This window comes from Notolepis coatsorum (genome assembly GCF_963971535.1).
Source record: "Notolepis coatsorum genome assembly, chromosome: 7".
Classification (NCBI taxonomy): Eukaryota; Metazoa; Chordata; class Actinopteri; order Aulopiformes; family Paralepididae; genus Notolepis; species Notolepis coatsorum.
This window is the reverse complement of record NC_140171.1, coordinates 101,581,690-101,608,364: the sequence shown is the minus strand read 5'-3', so window position 1 is coordinate 101,608,364 and position 26,675 is coordinate 101,581,690. Positions and strand designations below refer to the sequence as shown.

Sequence of the window (26,675 nt, the reverse complement as noted above, 5' to 3'; positions counted from 1 at the left end):
ATCTTATAGGTCGTTTTCCCATTAAGAGAGCATTGTTATTGAATATGGGAGTGTGATTATGCCATACTTGATTGTTAGGAAATTTCCTTTGTGTTTCCCGCCATGTCCTGATTGCATGGGTTATTATTGGGCCAAATTCTCGCTCACAATGCTTGATTGAAAGTTTAGTGTATGCTATGTCTTTCAATCTCTGTGGGGCTACTATGTTTTCTTCTAATTTTCTCCAAGATACCAAAGCCTCGGGGTCAAACCATATCTTCTTCAATGGTCTTAATGTGAAGGCATTGAAATATTGTAAAAAGTCTGGGACTGCCATGCCACCGTCTGCTTTACTTCTCTGTGCGGTGGATCTTTTTATGCGAGGTGGTTTGTTATTCCAAATAAATTTGTATGTGGAGGTTTGTAATCTTTTCCAGTAGCCCTCTGGAGGAGGTAACGGAAGCATTGAGCTGAAGAAATTGATTCTTGGTAATACATCCATCTTAACTATTGATACCCTTGCCTGTACTGAGTTTTTAAGTTTTGCCCACCTGTCCAGGTCGTCCTTGATTTTGTTCTGTATTTTTGTGTAATTGTGCTTCACCGTTTGTCTTATGGTGGGGAATATTTCCACTCCCAAGCATCTGAAATGTTTTACCATCGGTATCGCACCTGGGAGGGTTATATCTTTTTTTGCAGGGGTGTTAAGTGGAAGGAAAGCCGACTTCGGCCAATTTATCTTAAATCCCGATAAATCACCAAAGTTCTCAATCAACTTGAGCAGATGAGGCAATGTGGTGTTGGGGTTTTGCATGAACAATATTACGTCGTCCGCATATAAACTAATTTTTTGTTGTGTGCCCTTGATTACGATTGGTTCTATGGATTGGGATTGTCTTATATATTGTGCTAAAGGCTCTAATGATAAATTGAATAGTCCGGGACTAAGAGGGCAACCCTGTCTGGCAGAGCGTGATACCGGAAAGATTTTGGAGATGATTGTGCCTGTTGTAATCATGGCCGATGGGTCCTTGTATAGTACTTTAATCATATCAATGAAACCTTTTCCTAACCCCATCCTTTCCAATACTGCCCATAGAAACGACCATTCCAACCTGTCAAATGCTTTCATAGCATCCAGGGATAGTATCGCCTTAGGTGTGATGTCCTCTTTGTCTGTATCTAGTACGTGCAGTATTCGCCTTATGTTATCATTGATCAGGCGACCTTTTATGAAGCCTGTTTGGTCCGTATGAACTAAAGACGTCATATGCTTTTGCAATCTGATGGCTAATATCTTAGAGTACAGTTTGACATCGGTTCCGAGGAGGCTTAAAGGACGGTAACTACCGCATTCAGTGGGGTCTTTGTCTTTTTTGTGAAGAACTGAAATGAGTGCGGTATTTTGGTGTTCAATGAAGCTTCCCTCTTTGACTGAGTATAAGATCATATTTAGTAATAAGGGTCCAAATATGTCCCAGCAAGAAATGTACATTTCTGATGGGATACCGTCAATTCCCGGAGCTTTGCCGTTTTTCATTCCGGATATGGCCTTCTTGAGTTCTTCTAATGTGATTGGTACTTCTAACTGTTTAGCGTCTTCATCCGTAAGTTTAGGGAGAGTAATTTGATTAAGATATGTGTCTAATTTGTCTTGATCAAAGGTCGTTTCTGAGTTATATAAATCGGAGTAGAATTCTTTGAATGTATCGTTTATTATTTTGGGTTCTGTTACTAGAGCTTGTTGTTTCCTAATGGCAGTTATATCTGCAAATTTTGCATTAATTCTTATTTTATCTATTTATTAAAGAGATTTGCACTACATCCATACCGCATTTTTTATTTTTTTTTAAGGTTTTTGTACCTCATTGTCTGCATTTTTACTTAAGTTGTACTTTAGTTTGTATATTGTAAATTGTAATGTTGTAGCCTTATTCCTCGTTTACTTATTTTTCTTACCCAGGGCTCTACGCTAAACTTTTTCACTAGGGGCACAGGTGCTCCTAAATGAAAATATTTAGGAGCACACAAAGAAATTTAGGAGCACCCAAAAATATTTAGGAGCACAGTGAAAATATTTCAAGTAACAGGGACAAGTAATGGGAACGGGACACACATCTGTGCAATAGCACATACCACCAAAGTCACTGGCCCACTGTGTTCGTGTGTGTGTATCATCTGCGTGTGCAAACGGGAATGGGACACAGACATTTGAACTATTAATTAAGTGATTAATGCCTACTGTGGCAAAGTTGTAGCCAACAACTAGGCCTATCCCCAGGCCATCAGGCTGCTAAACGAACAATGAATGAACACTACACAACAACAACCACCAAACGCACATAGCACACACATCCACACGCACACACTCACTTTAAACAAACACACTGTAGCACCCACTCCACACACTTATAGCACACACCCACTTTAAACAAACACACTGTAGCACCCACTCCCCACACTTTATATTTATGGATGAAGGATTGCACTACAACTCGTACACCTTACTGTAAATTGTACCTAAAATTGTACCTCATCCCATTTCTGCTTTGCACTAGATAGTACTGTACATTAGTACACTGCATAGTATTGTGTATTGTATATTATATGGTAACTCAGAACATTGTACATATGTCTATACCGAACACTGACCTCATTTTCTTCTTCTAAATTCATGCTATATTATGTTATTATGTTATTTGATACTATCTTGTCTAGCACAGTCTCTGGAGCGTAACAGTAAGAAGCATTTTGTATGAAAGTATTCTGTACTTCTGTATGACAACTATTAAAGAACTTGAACTTGAACTTGAACTAATAAGAAAGGCAGTGACATTGAACAAAAAGGAGACACTGGCTTTACAACCAGGGCCATCAGTAGAGGGGGGAGCTAGTGTTGCTCTTCTAGAAAAATAATCCCTTCAGGGTTGCCTATTGAAATACTGTACACCTCCAGTACAGAAACATTGTTTATGAGTTTGCGTGTCAGGTAGACCATTGATTGACAGTCGATTCTGCCAATTACGACGTCACACCGCTTGCACTCTGGCCGTCCAGCGCTGCAGCTAGACCCTATTGCCACACCGCTTGCACTCTGGCCGTCCGGCGCGGCAGCTGGACCCTATTGCCCACCTCTGCGGTTGATAACGCTAGCCAAGTTAGCTGTACACACATACACAGTGGGCCAGTTGTTTTGCAATATTTACAAAACATGACATTGTTTTCGAACTCTAGCCATGGGAAAATGTTTAGCCAATTCACGTTAAATTTGTATGTCTTCCCTCCGGCTCCAGTGGGTGTAGCTTCGCTAGCTACAGTGGCTACATTGGGTGCTACAGTGGGTGTAGCCTCGCTAGCATGGCCAACTTCGCTAGCATGCTGGCTAGTGTCAGTATCTTGGTTAACGTTAACTATCACCTCTGTAACATGAGCTGCCTCGCCTGACTTCTCATTCTCCGGTATCTTTCGCGCAAAATAAAAATGAATGGGCTTCGACATGGCTGTATTGTCTGACTCAGACAGTGACGCTGATCAGTTTCCAGTCGCGTGACCACAGGAAACTCTACTGTGATTGGAACGTTTATGCGGCTGTGAACTGTGGGACTTGTAGTTTTGTGGGGCGGCGTGGCTCAGGGGTAGAGCGGGTCGTCCAATGATCGAAGGGTTGGTGGTTCGAATCCCGCTCAAGCCCATGTCCATCCCACTGCTGTTGTGTCCTTGGGCAAGACACTTAACCTACTTGCCTCGTATGAATGTGTATGCATGTGAATGAATGTTGGTGGTGGTCGGAGGGGCCGTAGGCGATGATTATTCGCCACGCTTCCGTGAGTCTGCCTCAGGGCAGCTCTGGCTGCAATTGTAGTTTACCACCACCGGTATGACTGTGTATGAACGAATAATGGACTCTGTAAGCGCTCTGGGGTTACTGGGGTGTCACAAAGAGCGCTATATAAATCCAATCCATTATTATTATTATTATTGTAACGATTCTCGCAGCGGAGAAAAAAAAGAACGAATGAGGCTGTAATCAGCAGTCGCACGCCGTGCGAGTAATTGATTTTTCAGGTTCGCACACATATTTTTAGGGGCATATGCGAGCAATATGGTCGCACTGTAGAGCCCTGTTACCATATGAACACATTCTCAGGGGCTCATACAGAACCAATCATTTCACTGTACAGTAATGTACTCTATAGGTGACAAATAAAAGCAAACTTGAACTTGAACCCTCACCGTGGGGCTCTGTTCGAACATGCTGCTAAAGTCTCCGAAGCCTCTGCCTCCGGTGAACTCTCCGAAGATCTTCCTGAAGAGTTCCTCTGGGTTAACGTTGGCGGCCCCCGCCCTGTAGTACTGCTGCTGGCCCGCTCCCGCGCCGGGGTCGAAGCCCGCCGCCCCGTACGTATCATACTGCGTCCTCTTCACCTCGTCGCTCAGCACCTGCATACGACGAAGAGCTCATAGCATGAGCCTCAAAAGCTTTATAGATTGGATTAGATTCAAATGTATTGTCATCACACAGCACAAGTACAGCAGTACAATACAACGGAAAGAGGTTTGGCATCCAACCAGAGTGCAAATGTAACAGTAAAGTTCAATAGTAATATACAGTGTACAGGTGATTACACTGACAACACTGTGCATGGCGTTCCTTACCTCATAGGCTTCAGCCAGCTTGGCAAATTTCTCTTTGGCTTTCGGGTCATCTGGATTGGTGTCAGGGTGGTACTTCTTTGCCATCTGGAAAGGGACAAATGAAATGATAGAATTCAAAACACAAAGAAATCTCTTCATGACATTGTATGCAAAAGGTACACAGATACAGTACAAGATGCAATGCAATTAAAGATTGTATTCAGGTTTTTTTTAGAATGTCCACCTTTCAGTATTAATTTTTTTGTTCTAACAGCACAGGACACTGAATTTAAAATCATTTGAACGCTAGCAAGTGATTAAATTCCATTACGTCACTGCTCCCAATCAAGACAACTGTGTCATTATTGACGGTTTGGACGGTCGCTTAAGGCCTCTGCATGCTACAGAAACTTCAGAGCAACTGCAACACAACATCGGCGCGATTTCAGCGCGGTTGTTTTAGAGCAGGGCTATTCAACTAAATTGTTCAGGGGGCCACATTGTCAGAAACCCAAGGGGCCAGGGGCCGGACTGCCACGGCGCCTCCCCGTGCTATGAATATATGTACATTTTACATTTACATTTAGTCATTTAGCTGACGCTTTTATCCAAAGCGACTTACAAGTTCTGTATGACAAGACAGCAAGAAGGGTACAACTCTATCAGCTGAGTAACAATGTTCATCAAGTGTTGCGTGTTACAGTGTAGGTTAGTTTATTAGGACAAGTGCATGACAGTAAGGTTAGTCAGGGTTAGATCTGTTTTTTTTTTTTTTTTTTAATCATTTCAGATAATGGTTGAAGAAGTGAGTCTTTAGTCGACGGCGAAAGATTGGACGGGATTCGGCTGTCCTAACTGGGATGGGTAGTTCATTCCACCATATGTACACTTGACACAACACGCAACCACATTTTCACAACTTTTATTTAACTACATTGCAAAAGTAGTATACTTTTCAAAAAAAGTGCTTCATTTATGTGCCACATCTGCAACATCTCCTGCAGAAAGTGCTTCATTTATGACTGTGCAACAACTGCAACATCTCCTCTTCAACATTTCAATATAAAAATAAAATAAAAAACAAACAAGTGCATGATGTGCATCTGAACATTCTAACATCAACACTTGAACAAAAAAACACATTTATAGTGTAGCTGAGCTTATGAAAAAGTGCTTCATGTCTGTGCAACAACAGCAAATCACAGCATCTTATTAGCACTTATTGTCCACTCTTAACTCTCAAACATCAGGCAGACAGGCCTAGCCTACATACACACATCTAATGAGAGCGATTGCACTTCTTTGACTGGGCAATGGCAGAGAAAGAGGGTTCATAGGAAGTGAGGGCTACCCGCAAACAGTGATGCAAATGCTCATTTGTCAAGGAGGCACGTTGCTTGTTTTAATGGCATTCATGTGAGAGAAATTGGATTCACAGGTGTATGTTGAGCCAAACATTGTTAGCACAGATATTGCCAGCGTTTTTATTTTGGGGAATGTCTTGACATGAATACACTTTATCCAAAATGTTGTGGTGGATTCATTCTCAAGTGCCTGCTTCAGAGCAGATGATGCTTGCATGTCAATTATTTCAAGTTGCAGGAGACCTTCATCAATGTGAAGTGATGCAAGGAACTCTTGTCCTTTTGTGGAAATAGCAGCTACATTGGCAAATGGGTTGCTCACAAAATGCATAAAATTCTCTGGACATGTCAAATTCATCAAATCGACTTGCAAAGTTTTCCCTCAATTTATCAATGAAATCTGTCATTAATTGAGTGACTTTTGGCTCAATTGTGCGTGTTAACGTTGACATGAAAAGAAAAAAGTTAAAAAAATAAATAAAATAAAAAATATATAAAAAAAGATATTTTTTTTTTATTTTTTTTTATTATCATGTAATCTTTGGCGGGCCGGTCAGAATCATCCCGCGGGCCGGATCTGGCCCGCGGGCCGCCAGTTGAATAGCCCTGTTTTAGAGGGTCTTGTAGACTGTGTTGCTTGGACGTTGCGTACATGTCCCCAGAATCTAATCTGAACAACCGTTGCGTCGATATTGCGTAGCAGTGATTGGTTGGTTAGCGAATGGGGGCGGGGCTGTCATAGAATAATATTAGTCCCGCAGAGAATAATATCCTCCATTGTTGAAGCCAGCGTTGACGCTAAATAATTAGCGTCACATAGCTCGCCTTTTTCTGAAAACCCAAGCACATATTGTTCCATAGCATACGCCTTCAGTTGATCATGACAAATCCTCTCTTACCTTGACGATTAAAAAGCCTCCATAATTTAGTAAATAAAGCTGTAGCCAGCCAGCTAGCATTGGGTCTATTCAAAATGCTATCCACATTAGCTACATAGCTAACCAAGTAAATACAATGGTATCCGTCCTGAGGTAACGTTAAATACAACGTTTGCTAGTCGAAATGACTGGACACACACAGGGACAAGTTAAACATCAATCAATTAATTTATTCCAATAGGTAGTTTGAGCTGCATGCATAGCCGAGGTCCTCTCCATTGGAAACTAATGATGTTACGGTAACGTTAGCTCGAAAAGCACAGAAAGTTAAGCTGCTAGCAACAGACACTATAACACTTCCGGTCGGGGGTTTTCAAAATAAAAGAGCGACGTCTAAAATCACCGGAAATACGTTTATTTTGTACATTATCTAACGTTAACACGAACCTAAACTAACTTTAGTTAAACTAACTTTGCGCGTCGATGTTGCAGAAGCATAAAGGCAGAGTGTCTAAAACACCGTTGCTTTGTCGATGTTGTGTTGCAGTTGCTTTGAAGTTTCTGTAGCATGCAGAGGCCTTTACACAGTCATGTCTTCTGTGTGGAGGGAATGCTAACTGAATCTCATCCTAGGTCTTTGCCATGCTCCGTCCTTGCAGCAACAGCACTGGAAAGAAAAGGCGCCTACAATTGTGTCATAGATGCGAAGTGTTGCAGGCTTTAAGGGGGAGCTGTGGTCCGTGTTGTGTTTAAGTCGAGGGTGCTCTTTGCGCACAGATTTGCCAGTACACACACACATATGTGATGAAAGAGTAACATCACACTTCGACTGTGATATTGGCCAAATGGAAAAACAGTGAGCGAGAGGCTGAGCCCCATCTCTCTCTCTCTATTCCCCTCTTTCCTGTCTCTATTTCTCTCTTTGATCAACAAATAGGCAATAGCGACCTTAAATACTTAGCTAACCTATATAAACACGGCTCAGAACATCATTAAAATGAATGGTGTTCTACTGAATCTAATGCTTTTCTACCAGGAGCTTTCATACCATGGTGTTGAGATGGTTAGCTCTGGGTGGGTGCCCCATGTCTGCGCAAGTGTTGCACATGGGGATTGTTGTTGTCAAGAAACACAAAATGCCATGCCATCGAGCCACCATTAGGGGCAGAGTCAGACTACCGAATGAATGACTGAATGAATAAGTGAGTTTAGTGACATTGCCGGTCATAGAGGCGCGGTTCCCAGAACCATTATTGTGAAGAATAGGGGTGCACCGATATATCGGTCGGGTATCGGTATCGGCCGATAAGTGCTGTGGAATATATGTATGACGCCCCCTTCCTCCCCTCCCCTTCCCCCACTCCCCCCATTGTTCACCGGTTACTTAACTGCTCCCCCAACTGGGGAACGAGATCTTTTTACCTGACTGACGGAGCTGGTCTGTTCTAGGTAAGATCTCCAGCCATACTCTCTATTGTTGTATTGATTTGATTTGATCTGGTTAATAAACCTTATTATCTGGACCCTCTGAGTGAGCAAGTCATTTGACTCTATTTGAATACTATTATTATCTTACAATTTGGCGTCGCGAATTTCGAATTTTGTGCAGACTGATCTGTTCTCAGGTGTAGAGAGAAAAGGATTAGTTTAGGCCGGCCGGTATCTGGAACACATTGGTGTGATCCCCACTTCTCTCTGCACAAGGTGAGCATTTACTGTGTGTTTTAATATTCGAGACTATGGCTGGACAATAGAATAAAGTGTGTTGAATATCTGGGCTGTATTGGGATTCGTTACGGGGGAAACGCGTGTACTCCGGTCCTATATCAGGAGGTTCTGGTAGGATTTGCTATAGGTTGAAGTGCTATTCCTGAGTCGAGTCGGAGCCGACCAAAAGCTAAGGCACACAAAGGTTGTCAACAAAGGAAGATACGTGAGCTTATTAGAGTGATATCATTGGAAAACGCGACTCTCTTAGAAACTATTCTATGATTCTTGTGGCAAAGAGGCGGGACGCTAGGACCGAGAAGCTGTTATAATCTAATTAGATTTAACAGAGTAACGATATATATTCATAGATACAACCTTAAACTAAGCTCACTCTTCCATTCCTGAAAACGATATATTTGGATTAAATTAATCAATTAATCATACAGAGAGCGGGAAGGAAACTAGCGGTGCCTCGACAGTACGTAAATGTACATTTAACGGGACATTAATCGCTGGTTGAAGGGACCGAGACTACGATTAAAAGGTATATATAATCTAATATATCGCTATTAAATTTCGAAGTTCAGGATTCGGTCGTTATGCTTTAATAACGGTGTATAGGTATATCAAGGGTATAAATGCCTTATCGCAGCAGGGTGCTGGGCGATTAAACGAACAGCGATCCAATACAGACCAGGTATATACACACGTTAACTTTTATGTATTTTCGTTGTTTGTCTGTTTGAGTCTTGTTTGTGTGTGCACAGTATTATAACCCGCTGAGGTGTTTATTGAGTTAAGAACGAACCGGCTGATATCGCAAAGCATTGAGTTAACGTTATACGTTATACAAGGAAGCCAGGAAAGTGATTTCCGGTAGTGATTTCCGGTTGGGAATTGTAGTTTTGGTTCCACTTCCGGTTTCACGATAGGTAATGATAACGGCGCTATAAATTACATAGTGATAACGATACATAAAGTAATTGGAATAATATGTATAAGGATTCAACATCTAAATTAGGTATAGCAGTATACAACTGAAATACATATATCTTAGAATCAGACCTGAAAAATTAACTTTGACTTGAATGAATACCTAAATTGGTTCTCTAGAACAATATAGATTGCTACAGTTAATAAGCTATAATTAAGATACCAAGTATATAAAATAAGTTATAATTAAGATACCAAATATATAAGATTGAGTGTCTGGTCTCCACCTTATATACAATTATTTAGTTATAACTAAAAATAGGGCATATGTTCTAGTTTTTTTTTTGTCTGTCTATCTCTGTCTGTCTATTTCTCTCTCTCTCTCTTTCCTCCTCACTGTTTACCAGTCTGATCATATCAGGGACGTTACATCGAGGGCAACGCGGGGCATATAGCTGGTATCATGGGGCGTTCACTAAGCAAAAATGACGTTACCGGCAACTCTCTGTGCGACTTCATGCTAACAAAATATGGACCTATAGCTGTAAAATATTTGGGATTGTGGTCAAAATGGACAAAAAACAACTGGCCAGTCCTAGGGTGTTTTCATAACGGGAAACTTAGAGGCGTACGCGAAAGTTTCCGTGAACGTGCCAGATCGTTTACCGTGAGAAAACAAAGTCGTATCAAACATGCATTGGTTTTGTGGCAATGTGAAATTGATTTGAGAAATATGACACGTTTAAAAGAAGAGGCGGAAAAAAGTATTATAACGCAGTCTCAAACTAAAACGCTTGACAACGGAAAAGACAGAGAAAGTAACACAAGGCCCAATATCAAAAATGTTAAAGGCCTATATCCAAGCCTGACCGCAAGCGTGGTAGAAGACGATTCAGACGATGACATATCCACAAGAGTGACGTTTAACAGAGACGCACATGTGGTTTTAGATAGGAACCCAGACGAAAGAGAAAATGTAGAAGCAGGACCATCAAGGAACAATAGACCTGCTAGTTCACCAACAGTGCAACCACCGTCACCACCAGCGGATAAAATAGAAAAGGTTAAAACACCTCCGGAACCATCACAAATGGTCACTAGATCCGAGAAACCGACCAGCACATATCCTATGAGGATTGTCCCACTAGGCGAAAATGTAAACGCTACAGTTTACCGACCATGGTCACCGACAGAATTAAAAGGACTCGTTGAACAATTTCCCAAACCCGACAGAGACCCAATGGGTTTTATCGAACAATTGGATTTAATATGCCATTGCTATAGCCCGACCCCTAGGGACATGAAACAGCTAATGTTGGGATGTCTAGGAAATAAATATCACAGCGTCTCAACGCAAATGGCTATTCCAAGCAGTGATGCCTGGAGTGAAAACAACACTAGAGAACAGTGTATTACTGCGATAACAGCCGCGGTACAAGGTTTGGCAAGGCGAAATGCATGCATGTCAAATATCACAGCTTGCGTTCAAAACGAGTTTGAAACAGTCGATGCGTTTTACAGTAAATTCAAAGCGGCTTGGGCCGCGAACAGCGGATTAACGGCAGACGAGGGACTCGCAATCCAGGTATCCTATTTCGTTAATGGCCTCTTACCACACGTTGGAAAACATTTGAAAGCCGTCCAGTTAGATTGGGAGAGCTCTCCTATTACAAACGTTAAGAACGCAGCCATCAATATAGAACGACAGCATCACGACAAGAAACGTGTCATCAAAGACATCGGAGTCTTTGTATCTCGACCAGAGGTGGTAAAAGAGGAAACAATACACTGCTATCCAGCTAGAAATTATTACCCCCAGGGAAACAACCAAAGGGGTGGGGGTGGGAACACGCGAAACGGGCCTCCACAGAGGAACGGGGTACAAACATGTTACCACTGCAATCAACCAGGACACCGAATACAGGAGTGTCCCCATGTAACATGTCATATTTGCCAACAAAAGGGTCATGTGGCGTTCTATTGTCCAAAGGAGAATAGAAACAATGGGAACAAAGGGGAATATATGCAAAGAGACTCACGCAGGCCCCACAAACCCCATCCTAGCGCCCCACCATATGCAGATTACACTATGGCGGATCCGTTCAAAGAAGACGAGGCGACGAATGTCGCATAGAGGTGCCAACAGGAAAAAAAGATCTGTCTGGAGAATGTTATGCAAATATTAACAGCAAATCCCGAAGAGGAACCCAAAATTAACTTAATGATAAATAACAAAGAAGTTACTTTCATGATAGACACCGGGGCCACACAATCATCAATTGATGAGAGCACAATGGCATTACCCTTGTCTGGACAGTCTGTATTAACAGTCGGGATAAGCGGTGTCCCACAGACAATCCCTTTGTCTATACCAGTTAAAATAGAATCAACTAGCGATTCTTTTTCAACTGAACACTCTTTGTTATTAACATCTAAAGCAGCAGTTAACCTTTGTGGACGAGACTTGCTTTGTAAAATGAACGCTAACATTTACTGCTCACAAGATGGAGTCTTTTTACAGCTACCAGAGAAGGGAGAAAGAATTGAAATACAACAGATGATGTCACAACGAGTGGGAAATGTGATAGAATACAGATGGAAATTAAATAATGATCCTATCAATGAGTTTGTTTCCACAGCATTGAAAGAAATAACAGAAGCCGACACAGGAGTGAACGCGAGGTGTTTACAGATGAAGTTCCTGGCCGAACACCACGTAACAGCGTCCAAATGGGATACAGACGTACCAAAAGTATATATAGAAAAGGTAAAATCATCCATTGGTAAGACCACACTGTTTCCAGCATTCTCAGAAATATACATCTCCCATGAGGGCATTGCAGCCACAGTAATCTTATCAGAAGTTCAAAGAGTGGCAATTCATGACTCTGATTATACCCCACACATAGCTATCGCATTCGACACGGCGGAAGGAGAACAGGACTTGTCCCCCATGATGAAGAGACTACAGACAGACAAAAGAACAGCTACCTCCCACACTGTTAAGATGAAAAATGGGTGGAATTTAACTAGATTGAAAGATGGATACATAATAGCCACACCCCCATTCATGATTGAAGGGCCATTGATATGCATACCAGAGCCCCCACACGCTGTTTTCCTTCCTGAAACTTCATTGTCTAAGGTACCCCATAAACTGTGGGCATCACACTCCACTGAAGTCGGGCTAATGACATCTGCAGTCCCCCACAGAGTCACACTGAAACCAGATTGTACCCCTCCCAAACTTGAGCAGTATCCGCTGAAACAGGAAGCCATCGATGGAATAACACCAGTAATAGAATCACTGCTATCACAAGGCATTTTAAAACACTGCGAAAGTCCTTGCAACACACCAATTTGTCCCATTATAAAGGCTAACAAACGTGATTGGCGATTTATACAAGACTTGAGAGCCATAAATCAATGCGTGATCCCCATCACCCCATTGGTTTCTGATTCATCTACAGTAATGGCATTAATTCCCACAACAACAACACATTACACAGTAGTGGATTTATCCAGTGCATATTTTAGTTTCCCAATCCATGCCGACTCACAATATCTTTTCGCTTTCGAATTTAATGGTAAACAACTGACGTGGACGAGAGCACCACAAGGATACACAGAATCAGGAACATTGTATAGTCAAGCTTTGCACCACGACCTAAAAGATATACAGTTCCCCGGCGGAAGTACACTGTTAATGTTCATAGATGACCTATTGTTGTCATCCCCAAGTGAAACAGCATGCCACACAGACTCTGTCATACTATTGACTGCCCTTGCAAACAAAGGACACAAAGCGTCATTGCCAAAACTACAGTTTTGCAAAACCAGAGTAAAATACCTGGGACACACACTCGACGGTTCGAAACGGGTAATATCCCACACCCGAGTACAAGCTCTGCAAAACTGCCCCAATCCAAAATCAAAGACAGAAATGCTATCATTTTTGGGAGCAGCTAATTTTTGTCGCCAACACGTGTTCAACTATGCCGCATTAGACCAGCCTCTTCGTGCACTAACGTTATCTGACCAACCCAAACAGATCGCATGGACTCCGACACTACAACTTGCGTTCCAAGCAATGAAAGAAGCTTTAACCACAGCGCCCGGCCTTGGCATGCCAGACTACAGTATGGAATTCTCACTTTTTGCCGCAGAAAGAGAAGGCTACGCGACAGGGATCCTAGCCCAGAGAAATTGCGACAAGATGAGACCAATAGCATACTATTCACAAAGACTTGATAGTGTAGCCTTGGGGTATGCTCCGTGTCTACGGTCAGTTGCTGCAGCCGCGTTCTGCGTATCGAGAAGCGCCAACATTACTCTAGAACATCCAGTAACAGTCTACGTCCCACATTCTGTGTGTATTATTTTACAAAACGCAGCTACACAACACTTATCAGCATCCAGACACACTACATACACAGCGATTCTATTGGCAAACCCAAACTTGACCATAAAACGTGCACCGCCAATAAACCCAGCAAATTTTGTTCCCCTATATGAGGATAACGAAATGTCACATAACTGTATTGATACAATCTCAGCTGTCACTTCACCCAGAGCCGATTTACAACAAACACCACTAGTTAACAGTGATCTAGTATATTATGTTGACGGTAGCGCGTCAAGACACACTAATGGATGTGATTTGAATGCTGGATACGCTGTTGTTGATGACCATGTGATGATTGAAAGTGCAAAACTACCTAATAATTGTTCAGCACAGGCAGCGGAGATCTTCGCTTTGACGAGAGCGTGCGTGTTGGCCAGGGGTAAGTCTGCTACAATTTTCACCGACTCGAGTTATGCGTTCAATGTAGTGCACAATGTGGGATTAATATGGAAACACAGAGGGTTCATTAAGACATCAGGCATTCCCATCAAACATGCTGTATTAGTCACTAACCTACTAGAGGCGTGTTTACTTCCTAAGCTATTGGCTGTTGTAAAATGTGTTGCACATTCTTCTTCTCCTTCTCTGGTTGCAAAGGGAAACGCCAGAGCGGATCACTGTGCCAAAAGGGCAGCGACCGTCCCCTCCCTGTTGGTAAAACAAATGGCTATCACAATCGCCAATGATAATACTCCCACTTTTGATCATGTCGTTTCATTACAGGCAGAGGCGACATCTGAGTGGCCAGTATGGACGTCAGCAGGTTGTTCCAAAATGCCAGACGGCATGTGGAAACATGCTGACGGTAGAGTTGTAGCTCCAAAACAACTCCTCCCCCTGTTAGTAAGATTAGCACATGGACTTAGCCACGTGTCAAAATTCGCAATGGTGGGCAGTATCACTTCACAGTGGCACGCGCCAGGTATCACCAGTTTAGCTCACCAATACTGCTCAAGATGTGTTGTATGCAATCAACACAATATAGGTAAAGCTATAAAGACTAGACGTGGCGCCCACCCACCACCGTGGGGACCATTTGTTAACATCCAAATGGATTTCATCCAATTAGAAAAAAGCATGGGATACCAGTACGCGCTAGTCTTAGTAGATATGTTCTCTAAATGGGTCGAAGTCTTCCCATGCAGACGCAACGACGCTCAAGCAGTAGCTAAGGTATTAGTCAGAGAAATAATTCCAAGATTCGGGTGTCCACACTCCATAAATTCAGACAGAGGTATGCACTTTACGGCACAACTGATAAACAACTTATCTACCGCATTAGGCATGAAAATACACCTGCACACACCCTACCACCCTGAAAGTGCAGGTGCGGTAGAAAGACAAAACTCAACCATCAAGAACCGTCTAGCTAAGACATGTACAGAGACAGGCCTTAAATGGCCCGACGCCCTCCCCTTAGTATTAATGCAAATGAGATCAATGCCAAACAGAGGAACAGGATTGTCACCTCACGAGATATTATTTGGACGTCCAATGTCGACACCAACCACAATGCTTCCCCCGTTATCACAAGTCCAGTTATTGCTAGCAGACGAAATTGCTATTAACTATTACAAAGCTTTGTGTGCCCAGATGAAGAGGCTCCACCCCTTAGTGAGGCAGGCACAACCACAACCACCAACAACACCATGTCATGGATTGAACCCAGGTGACTATGTATATATAATGGTGTTCAAAAGAAAAAGTAAACTAAACCCCAGATGGTCTGGTCCATTTCAGGTGCTGCTAGTAACGGACACGGCAGTAAAGTGCGACGGAAAAGCATCCTGGATCCACGCATCCCACTGCAAAAGGGCAAATCCACCATGAGACCAATAACAATAGGAAAAATGACCACCAACTGGAACTGCTTAATCATTGCATGTGGCATAGCGGGATGCATTGTGTGGGCGACACTGGACGAACCTCAATCATGGATCAATGGGTTTAAGGGCGGTAAGGGGAAAGCAGTTGAACGCACCAAAAGATATGTTAACAGTCACCGCAACAACCTATATTTAAAGTTAAGCCAAGCAGTCGCACATTTTGCTAACCAATCAAATTGCTATGTATGCGGCTTAATACCCCATTCTACCGAAGATGGTTTTCCGTTAATGGGCCTCCCACTAACAGAATGCCACAAAGCCTCTCTAAACAAGTCCACAGGGACAGCTGAAAGCTGCACAAAATCAAACATGAAGATTCGACAAAGTCATGATACAAATGGAATACCAGTTTCTATTACCCCAGTGAAGTTTACAGAATGTGTATCTCAAAAGGGTTGGGGAAAGAATGTCGGGGTGTTGGAACATTGTGAAGTGCCCCAGGCGACCCGCAAACGAAGAACGATATCCCCCCGGACCAGAGACAATATCTACCCCATCCGCCAACAAAGATTGACACCACCCTGGGACAACATCCACCCTGTAAAGACACCACTGAAACCCACAACCAAAGAAACCCCCACCACCCAACGAACGACAACACCAGCACCGCCTGGGACCTACTGGATATGTGGCGCACAAGCTTACCCGTCCCTTCCACCCGGATGGAAAGGCACATGTGCATTAGGATATTTAGTGCCAGCCATGAGAGTGACACTGACCCTACCACAACACCCACTGACTAGAAAGACACGCCACGCAAACCACTTCCACACACATGACCGGGCCTGCAAGACATGCGACTTTTTCAGAGCACTAATCCCCTCCTATGGTGTGATGTCAGCCCTAGATCAAATCGCAGACCTATCCACACTGATAGAAGACTTAGCCAACACAGATGCTGAAGGACTGTCACTCGTCAGCAACGAACTGACATCAATCAGATTGATGACATTGCAGAACAGAGCAGCACTGGACTTCCTGCTATCTAGTACTGGAGGAACATGTAAACTAATCGGTCAAGAATGCTGTGTCTACATACCTGCAAACGACAACATGACTATACCAAGCATCATTGAACACCTGCACAACATCTCCAGAGCCGCACACATCCCGCCAACGTATACCATGACCGATTGGATGACCGAGAAACTTGGTACAATAGGAGCAGTGGTAGTTCGGTACATTATGTATGCAATAATAATATTTGTTATCCTAGTAGTGTGTGTGCATACTATAAAATTCGGAGTTGGATACATCACAAAAGTACTCTGCACAAGCCAACCCCCCCCGATAACCATGATGATCGCCACGACCATGAGAGAAGAAACGCAAAACGAACCCACCAACCCCCTTGCACCATACTTCCACAGATACGCACTAGAATCCACAATGCAGAACCTCTAATCCAACTATTTTAATTCATTTTATATTTCTCTTTAACATTCCTGTAAATTGTGTCATTCACTGAGCTGATGGTCATATTTGCATTAAGTCCTATTCCATTCATGTTTTTACCGTTTTATCTCATTGTTTACTATTTTAATTCATTTTATATTTCTTTTCATTTCTTTATCCAACCTTTAAATGATGTATATTTTACCGTTTTATCTCATTGTTTACTATTTTAATTCATTTTATATTTCTCTTTAACATTCCTGTAAATTGTGTCATTCACTGAGCTGATGGTCATATTTGCATTAAGTCCTATTCCATTCATGTTTTTACCGTTTTTATCTCATTGTTTACTATTTTAATTCATTTTATATTTCTCTTTAACATTCCTGTAAATTGTGTCATTCACTGAGCTGATGGTCATATTTGCATTAAGTCCTATTCCATTCATGTTTTTACCGTTTTTATCTCATTGTTTACTATTTTAATTCATTTTATATTTCTCTTTAACATTCCTGTAAATTGTGTCATTCACTGAGCTGATGGTCATATTTGCATTAAGTCCTATTCCATTCATGTTTTTACCGTTTTTATCTCATTGTTTACTATTTTAATTCATTTTATATTTCTTTTCATTTCTTTCATTCACGTTTATATCTGTTTGCCAACCTTTAAATGCTTTTATATTTTACCATTGACCTGATGGTCATAGCCAGATGACAGTGTATATACTAAAGTAAAAGGTGGTGCCATCAAGTAAAAAGTAAAAGGGGCGATATTCACAACCCTAAAAATACACATAGATCTTAACCCACACTGTATAAATACTGACATTCAAATAATAACTAATTTTATCTTTAATTGTGTATTTTATATTACATTCATTTTATATTTACTTTGTTTATTTTATATTTCACCATATTCTATCTCATTTATTAATTCATTTTATATTTACTTTAATTCATTTTATATTTACTTTCATTCATTTAATTGTTTATTTTATATTTCACCAAATTATCTCATTTATTCATTCCTTTAAATTGTGTATCTCATGTGTTTACTATTTTATATTTCTTTTCATTTATTGACCCTATGACCGAAATAGGTCACAACAAGTTTATAATTTTACTATTTTATCTCATTTATTATCTCATGTTATGCTGACCTTACCTATTCCAGTCATACATCTGAGAATACTTGTCCCAGCCACATTATAAAAGAGAAAAGGACCCAACTGTGGAATATATGTATGACGCCCCCTTCCTCCCCTCCCCTTCCCCCACTCCCCCCATTGTTCACCGGTTACTTAACTGCTCCCCCAACTGGGGAACGAGATCTTTTTACCTGACTGACGGAGCTGGTCTGTTCTAGGTAAGATCTCCAGCCATACTCTCTATTGTTGTATTGATTTGATTTGATCTGGTTAATAAACCTTATTATCTGGACCCTCTGAGTGAGCAAGTCATTTGACTCTATTTGAATACTATTATTATCCTACAGTGCCTTGTTGACTGCCATCGGCCGATAAGCTCAGATGTGCCGATGGCAGTAGCCGATAAATATCCATCAATTTGTGTCGCGTCAATCTGGTCCACACATTCAAACTTTGAAAAAAGTTTCAGTAAAGCGACCTGCACACACACGCTACTGCATCAAAGTTACTTATGATTAACAAAGGCATTCGTTTTGTGGCATTAACGTTATATAGTTACACGTTCAATAACATCAGCGTATTTACCCGAACATAGCAAGCATTACTCATTCATATCTCAGTAGTCAGTTCCTTCCTTTGCTCAGAGAGCCCGTACTGAAATTGTACCCATTCTGCAATCGGTTAATAAAGTTTTCAATCAGACAAATGTATAGAAAAGCTTTTATTATATAACATTCATTGCAGTAAAATCATTATGCCTCGTTTAGTACTCCTGTGGAGCGCTGGTAGTCCACTCGTGGCCGGCAGGGAGCTAACATTATTAGCTTTGTTGTTGAGCTCGTCAAAATCAATGGCGGACATCCCGGAAGTAAAAAACGAAAAGGCCCTTGCCGATTGGTGGTAAGAACAGCAGAGGCGGGTGCAAGCGGTGTGACGTAATTGGCAGAATCGGCTGTCAATCAAAATTGTTCTGTTGCATTGCTTTGGTTGAGAGATAGTGTTTAGAGAGATGTTTCCTTTTTTTAAGTAAGTAAAGAGGCCTATGTTCATATCGGTGAGCACAATTTGTAACACAAAAAGAGAGACGTGTAGCCTATTTATTTATTTAATATTTTATTTATTCATTTTATTATTATTATTTTATTTGTTGCCATGCCTAAAATAATAGTCAAGCATAGGGATAAAACATTTTCATAAACAATATAATTTTTTGTTATATGGTTATAATAAAAGCTTTTCTATACATTTGTCTGATTTATTGAAAACGTTATTAACAGATTGCAGAATGGGTACAATACAGTACAGCTCAGTGGACTGGAGGATGAAGACCAGAAAAAGACTTTTGGCTTTTTTACATAAGGGTCCTCCATTTTCAATTCATCAAAACATTTAGAGACATACAAATATACAGTGGTTTCATAAAAAAAAAAATATATATATATATATATATATAAAAAAAAGTATAATATTTTTTTTTGCCACAAATATCGGTATCGGCCGATTGTGTTAGTTGAACAATCGGTATCGGTGGCACATTTTCATATTGGTGCATCCCTAGTGAAGAAGCAAACTGTCAGGAACGAGAATTACATCCATAGAAATAAAACCATGGGATAAAACATTTACATCGCCAAGAAGCTAACAGTTAGCTGACAAAGGAGATGGTAAAGTACTAAACGTGTAAAACCTTTGGCATTTCTTAGAAGTATGAATGAATGAATGAATGAATGAATGAATGAATGAATGAATGAATGAATGAATGAATGAAACTACCCCAGGTGGTAAGAGCAGGCAACTGCACCTCCTCATCCATCACGCTCAACATAGGGGCCCCCCAGGGCTGTGTTCTGAGTCCCCTCCTCTACTCCCTGAGTGTACACACATGACTGTGTGGCACAGCGGAACCATAACACAATCATCAAATTTGCTGATGACACAGTAGTGGTGGGCCTGATCTCTGCCAACGACGAGAGGGCCTACCTGGAAGAGGTAGAGAATCTGTCGCAGTGGTGTCAGGAGAACTGCCTCTCCCTGAACGTCAGCAAAACAAAAGAGATGATTGTGGACTTCAGAGGTCGGGGGTCAGGGACAGCATCGACGGGGCACCGGTTGAGAGAGTGAACAGTTTCAAGTACCTCGGAGTTCACATATCCGAGGACTTGACATGGACCACACACATTGACAGTGTTGTGAAGAAGGCACGGCAACGCCTCTACTTCCTCAGGGGCCTAAGGAAGTTCCAACTTCCAAGTCAGTCAGAAGATCCTTAAGAACTTCTACTCATGCACAATAGAAAGCATCCTGACTGGAAATATCCCCTCCTGGTTTGGGAATAGCACCGCACAAGACCGTAGCAGACTACAGAGAGTGGCACGTTCCAAACGCACAATGGACCTATCTCAAACCCTGCCCTCTTTTCTTGATCCTCTAATCACAGCTGTCGCTTACCTCTGACTTCCTCGGTAAGCGACAGCTGTGATTGGAGGATCAAGAAAAGGGGCAGGGTTTGAGATAGGTGTATTGGCTTCCCGCTCTCCAGAACATTTACAACAAGCGGTGCATGGGTAAGGCTAAGAGAATTATCAAAGACTCCAGCCACCCAAACAATTGCCTCTTTGAACTGCTGCGGTCAGGCAAGCGATACTGGAGTCTCATGGCAAGCACAGAAAAACTCAGAAGAAGCTTCTATCCCCAGGCCATCAGGATGCTCAACGAACAATAACACTATGTAACAACCATCAAATGCACTCACACAGCACACACATCCACACGCTCACACTCACTTTAAACAAACAACTCACTGCAGCACCCACTTTACACACTTTAGAACACCCACTTTATATTTATTGGTAAAGAATTTGCACTACAACCCATACCTCATTACACCTTACTGTAAATTGTACCTCATCCCATTTCTGCTTTGCACTATAGTATATTGTATATTAGTATATTATGGTAACTCAGTTACTTCTACTCTGCATTGAACATTGTACATATGTACATACTGAACACTTGTGTCCACGTACGTGACTTCTATTTTTACTTGCTATACTTATTTTATTTTATACTTATCTATTTTTGTCTAGCACAGTCTCTGGAGCGTAATAGAAAGAAGCATTTTGTATAAAAGTATTCTGTACTTCTGTATGACTGACAACTAATAAAGAAACTTGAACTTGAACTTTATTTAACAGATTGCAGAATGGGTACAATACAGTACGGCTCAATACACACAAACTATTAAGGGGATGCAGACCAGAGAAAGACGTTTGTCTTGTTTACATCAGGGTCCCCCGATATATCTATTGAAGCATCCATCCAAATTGTGAATAGCGACACAATTGTCTAGACTACAGGCTAATCAAGGAAGTCCACTAATCTACTCAACCATCAGGGAATTTCTGTAGAGTTCCCTTTCTGAACAGTACACCTGTGCATGTGCAAGCTTCCTAGTAAGCTGTCTGCGTGTAGTACTACAGTATATCTAATCGTGTCTCATGTCATTCTGTTGCATCTCTACTTGTCTCTAGTCTACATATTTACATACTCATTAAAAAAGTGTTCCTCTGACCTGATAGTAGGCCTTCTTGATCTCTTTCTGAGATGATGTGCGGGACACTCCCAAGACATCATAGAAGTCCTGCTTGTTGGCTGAGATGGTGCTGGTGTGGAAGGAGTGACAGCTGATGACATGGGGACAACTCACTCCTGCAGAGAAGAGGGTGCATAAAGGACTTACCAGTCACAAATTGTACTTTGCAGTGGTGTGCGTGATTAGCAATTGTTAGCGTACAAGCAAAGCAATTGCACGGTTAAGACTAAGACTAGTTAGCAATCTTGGCAGTTACCGGTAGCAACAATTATTAGCATAACGTCCTACTACTTGTCCTAGCTAACGTTAACTCACCTGTGAGCCCTTTCTTCAATGTCACGACATCTCCGTGTCTCCAAGAGTTCAAATTGCTCGCTATCCTGCACGGCTTTGTTCCCAATATTGCTGTTGCAAAAGTTTCTCGGTGTCTGGAGGGCGGTGCGAGCAGCGAGCAAGCCTGACGGTGCCCAGAAGAAACCCCTATCAATGCCCAGCGTACAGCATACCGGCTAGCCGGGGACGCCATCTTTGCGTCACTACTGGTCAAAGGGCGTCGACGGAGTGCGCATGTGTAGCCCTGTCAAAGGAGCGCGGAATTCCCTCCCCTCTCTTCTGCATTATTCTTTCCGTAGCCGCATTTTGCGGAGACGCTCTCTGATTGGCCACTGACTGTGCGCCTCCATGTCTCTGTCCCAGTAAACAGTTCTCTCGACTGGGCATTTAGAGTAGCCTCCAGCTGCAGCCTCGGAGATTGTTCCAGATTGGGCAACTTCCGCCCCAAACGTCTTTCTCAGGTCTGCATCCCCTTAACAATTGTATGTATTGAGCCGTACTGTATTGTACCCATTCTGCAATCTGTTAAATAAAGTTTTCATTCATTCATTCATTCACTCCCACGACATTTCTCCCGCTGACAGGACAATGCGCTGATTGGCGGAAAGTACGGAAGTATCTCGAAGTACGTCTGACGTACAGTGGTGCGTTATTGAAATCACCTGGGGTGACACGCACCACGTGCACGCGCGCTCCCGGCGCGTGCGCGCGCTCCCGCGAATGCGCATTTAATGTCCCCTCGCTTGGGCACAGACTAAAGACAGTGCCTAATTGCCTCTACGAATGGAATGTAACACGTCTTCACAACAAGTTAGGTGTGAATGTGTCTGAGAACGTATTTAACACACCTGACGACCGGCGCTATTGATATGCAAATAGCGAGTGAGCTTGCACACCGTGTTACCCCGTCCCGGCGTCCCATGAACAACGCATGCCTGCTGACGTATCTCGAAGTACGTCTGACGTTTCTCTACGTTAGCAAACGTTAATTGAACGTTGTATTCATAAGATAAGATAAATTCAGCAGCATGGGGAGGGGGGAGGGGAGGTACAGGTAGTAGAAGACATAGAGGTACAGGCAGGCATGCACGTTCTTCATGGGACGGGGTTAACCCCCAGATAAGTACTCTGCTATTTGCATATCAATAGCGCCGGTCGTCAGGTGTGTTAAATACGTTCTCAGATACATTCACACCTAACTTGTTGTGAAGACATGTGTTACATTCCATTCGTAGAGGCAATTAGGCACTGTCTTTAGTCTGTGCTCAAGCGAGGGGACATTAAATGCGCATTCGCGGGAGCGCGCGCACGCGCCGGGAGCGTGCATGCACGTGGTGCGTGTCACCCCAGATGATTTCAATAACGCACCACTGGGTACAGGTCACATAATTATAGTACAGTGGTGGAGAAGTAAAAATAGAATAAAAAGGCAGTGTAAACAAATTGAAATGGTTCTTTTAAAATATTTGTATATTAATAATAAGTGTCAGTTGTAACCTTTTTTTGTTTGACATGTTTGTTTATTTTCAGTTGATTATGATTTATTTCCTCCTTTCCCGCCCATACAATACAATACAGTAATAATACAATAAAGACACAGTTGTTTAAATGTTTATTTTCTTAATTTAATTTCCTATACAATGTAGGAACCGCACAAGTGATTGGTTGGATGAAAATTGTATTAACAGATTGCAGAATGGGTACAATACAGTACGGCTCAATACACACAATTGTTAAGGGGATGCAGACCAGAGAAAGACTTTCGTCTTGTTTACATCAGGGTCCCCCATTTTCAATTCATCATAACATATGACATACACGAGATACAGATAGACAGTACTGCTACATCTATACATTTATGACATACCAGATTTGCAAATACAGTATTGTTTGTGATACAAAAAAGAGTCCAGAAAAGAGAGTATATACATTTGACGTAGAAACTGTACATTGGAGGAGGTTGGGTAGGTGGGGGGGGGGACTGTACATTGGAGGTGGTTGGGGGGGGGGGGGGTCGGGTAGGAGGGGTGGGTGGGTGGGGGACACTGTACAACCAGTGGTGCGTTATTGAAATCATCTGGGGTTGCGCGCACCTAATGGTGCCACGTGCACAGGGGCGTAGCTGGGGGGGGGTAGCTTAGGATGATTCCAAGGGCCCAGCACTGAGGGGGGGCCCCAAAAAAAAAAAAAAATTTTTACTAGACATCACTCAGGTGTATTATTGATGCTCTCATTGATACTATGTTTGTTTCTGAAGTGTGTGTGTGTGTGTGTGTGTGTGTGTGTGTGTGTGTGTGTGTGTGTGTGTGTGTGTGTGTGTGTGTGTGTGTGTGTGTGTGTGTGTGTGTGTGTGTGTGTGTGTGTGTGTGTGAGAGATATATAGAGATAGAGGGGGGGCTTTGGTAGACTATTGCATTGGTCCATTCATTGAAGATGAACGCAATGCGACATCCTTTACTAGGCTCACCCACCAACAGTGCAGGTGCTGAACTGCTGATCTGAATGTATAGGTAAAAACCATATTATGCGTTTTCATCAATAAAAAAATTGCCAAAAAAAATTCGCTCGCGCGCATACGCGCGCTCGCATTCACTGGGGGCCTACAAATACATTCTTTCATGGGGCCCAGAATCTGGAGCTACACCCCTGCACGTGCATGCACGCTCCCGGCGCGTGCGCGCGCTCCCGCGAATGCGCATTTAATGTCCCCTCGCTTGAGCACAGACTAATGACAGTGCCTAATTGCCTCTACGAATGGAATGTAACACATGTCATTCACAACAAGTTAGGTGTGAATGTATCTGAGAACGTATTTAACACACGTGACGACCGGCGCTATTGATATGCCAATAGCGAGTACTTATGTGGTGCAACCCCGTCCCATGAAGAACGCGTACAACTGTACAAGCAAAACTGTACATTGGAATATTGACAAAACCATACTTGGTCATTTACTGTACATTGGAGGGGGTTGGGTTACAACACAGGAGCAGAGTATAAACAACAGTACAGGAATGAGAAACAGTCTAAATGGGTTTTAACATTTTAGTTTATTTCATGCGGATATGATCTGTAATACCTGATCGGTACAATATCTACTAACCTGATCAATACAAGCCCCCCCCCCCTCTCATGGAACAAGGAACTCTTCAATCAATCACTCAACAACCGCACGTCAGCGCAGACGTACTTAACACGTTCGCTAACGGACGTAGAGAAACGTCAGACGTACTTCGAGATACTTCCGTACTTTCCGCCAATCAGCGCATTGTCCTGTCAGCGGGATAAATGTCGTGGGAGCGGGCGGAAGTTGCCCAATCTGGAACAATCTCCGGGGCTGCAGCTGGACCCTATTGGGCATTTACGTATATCTCTCTCTCGTTTTCGAAAACGCCGCGCTCCGACACGCCGTCACCAAACACCTGCAACCGGAAACCACTTCCCTCCCCCTCCCCTCTCCATTCCACAGGCTATATACAAATAGAAAATAAAAGTCCTTCCTCACTGCCTATAATAATCTCTCATTGAAAAGTATCTGTGAGGTTTTGTCCGCTGCTCACCTACTCGCTCTGTTCCTTTAAGCCTGTTGCTCACCTACTCGCTCCTTCCTTTAAGCCTACTGTTTAATCAATTGCATTCTCCTCACCTCACTAGCCCCCACCCTCGCGTTCGTTTGCTCTTCATCAACCACACCCTTGGACTACCTGTCATTATGTGTTTGATTGGTCTGGTGCCGAACTCACACTTCTAGTTCGATTATCAATTACCTCACGCACCTGTGGTGCATTCTAATTAGTTCCCCTGTGGGCTTTAAGTACCTCGCTCTCCCCTCTGTCCCTCGTCGGGTCGTGCCGTAACATGCCGTTTCATTCCGTATCATATTCTCTATCACCAAGACTCCTTCGGGAGGTCCTCTGTCTGTTTATGTTGTTTTCATCTCCGGCGTAAGATGCGCTCCAGCCTTCGCCTCCTGTCGCCGTTGCCTGAGGGAGACGCTGGACTGCGCTCTCTAAACTTCCACGGGAGGTATCCCAGTGTTCCACTTCAGACCTCCGCGCAGCAGACGTCCTGACGCGCATCCAGACCTCCGCACAGCAGACGCGCATCCAGACCTCCGCGCAGCAGACGCCCAGACGCGGTCTTCACTCCAGGCGCGCATCCAGACCTCCGCGCAGCAGACGCGCACCCCTCAGACCTCCGCGCCAGATGCGCCCTTCGTACCGGCGCGTACTCCAAGCAGACGCGCACCCCTCAGACCTCCGCGCCAGATGCGCCCTCCGTACCGGCGCGCACTCCAAGCAGTCGCGCACCACTCAGACCTCCGCGCCAGATGCGCCCTTCGTACCGGCGCGTACTCCAAGCAGTCGCGCACCACTCAGACCTCCGCTTGGACAACCCGTTTCCCCGTGGCGACG

General features: G+C 42.9%; 1 protein-coding gene across 1 annotated transcript in view; it reads right to left on the bottom strand.

The window, feature by feature from the left end:
• The window catches only part of LOC311231709 (dnaJ homolog subfamily A member 3, mitochondrial-like), a gene marked incomplete at its 5' end in the record, with an annotated part of 54,019 nt that extends 31,566 nt beyond the window's left edge, over positions 1-22,453 (bottom strand). Inside the window, 4 exons of the mRNA XM_084318336.1 lie at positions 4,213-4,419; positions 4,636-4,719; positions 21,907-22,043; positions 22,243-22,453. Of these exons, the coding sequence (XP_084174462.1) occupies positions 4,213-4,419; positions 4,636-4,719; positions 21,907-22,043; positions 22,243-22,453 (639 nt within the window). The remainder of the gene's footprint in view (positions 1-4,212; positions 4,420-4,635; positions 4,720-21,906; positions 22,044-22,242) is intronic.
• Positions 22,454-26,675: the final 4,222 nt, after the last annotated feature.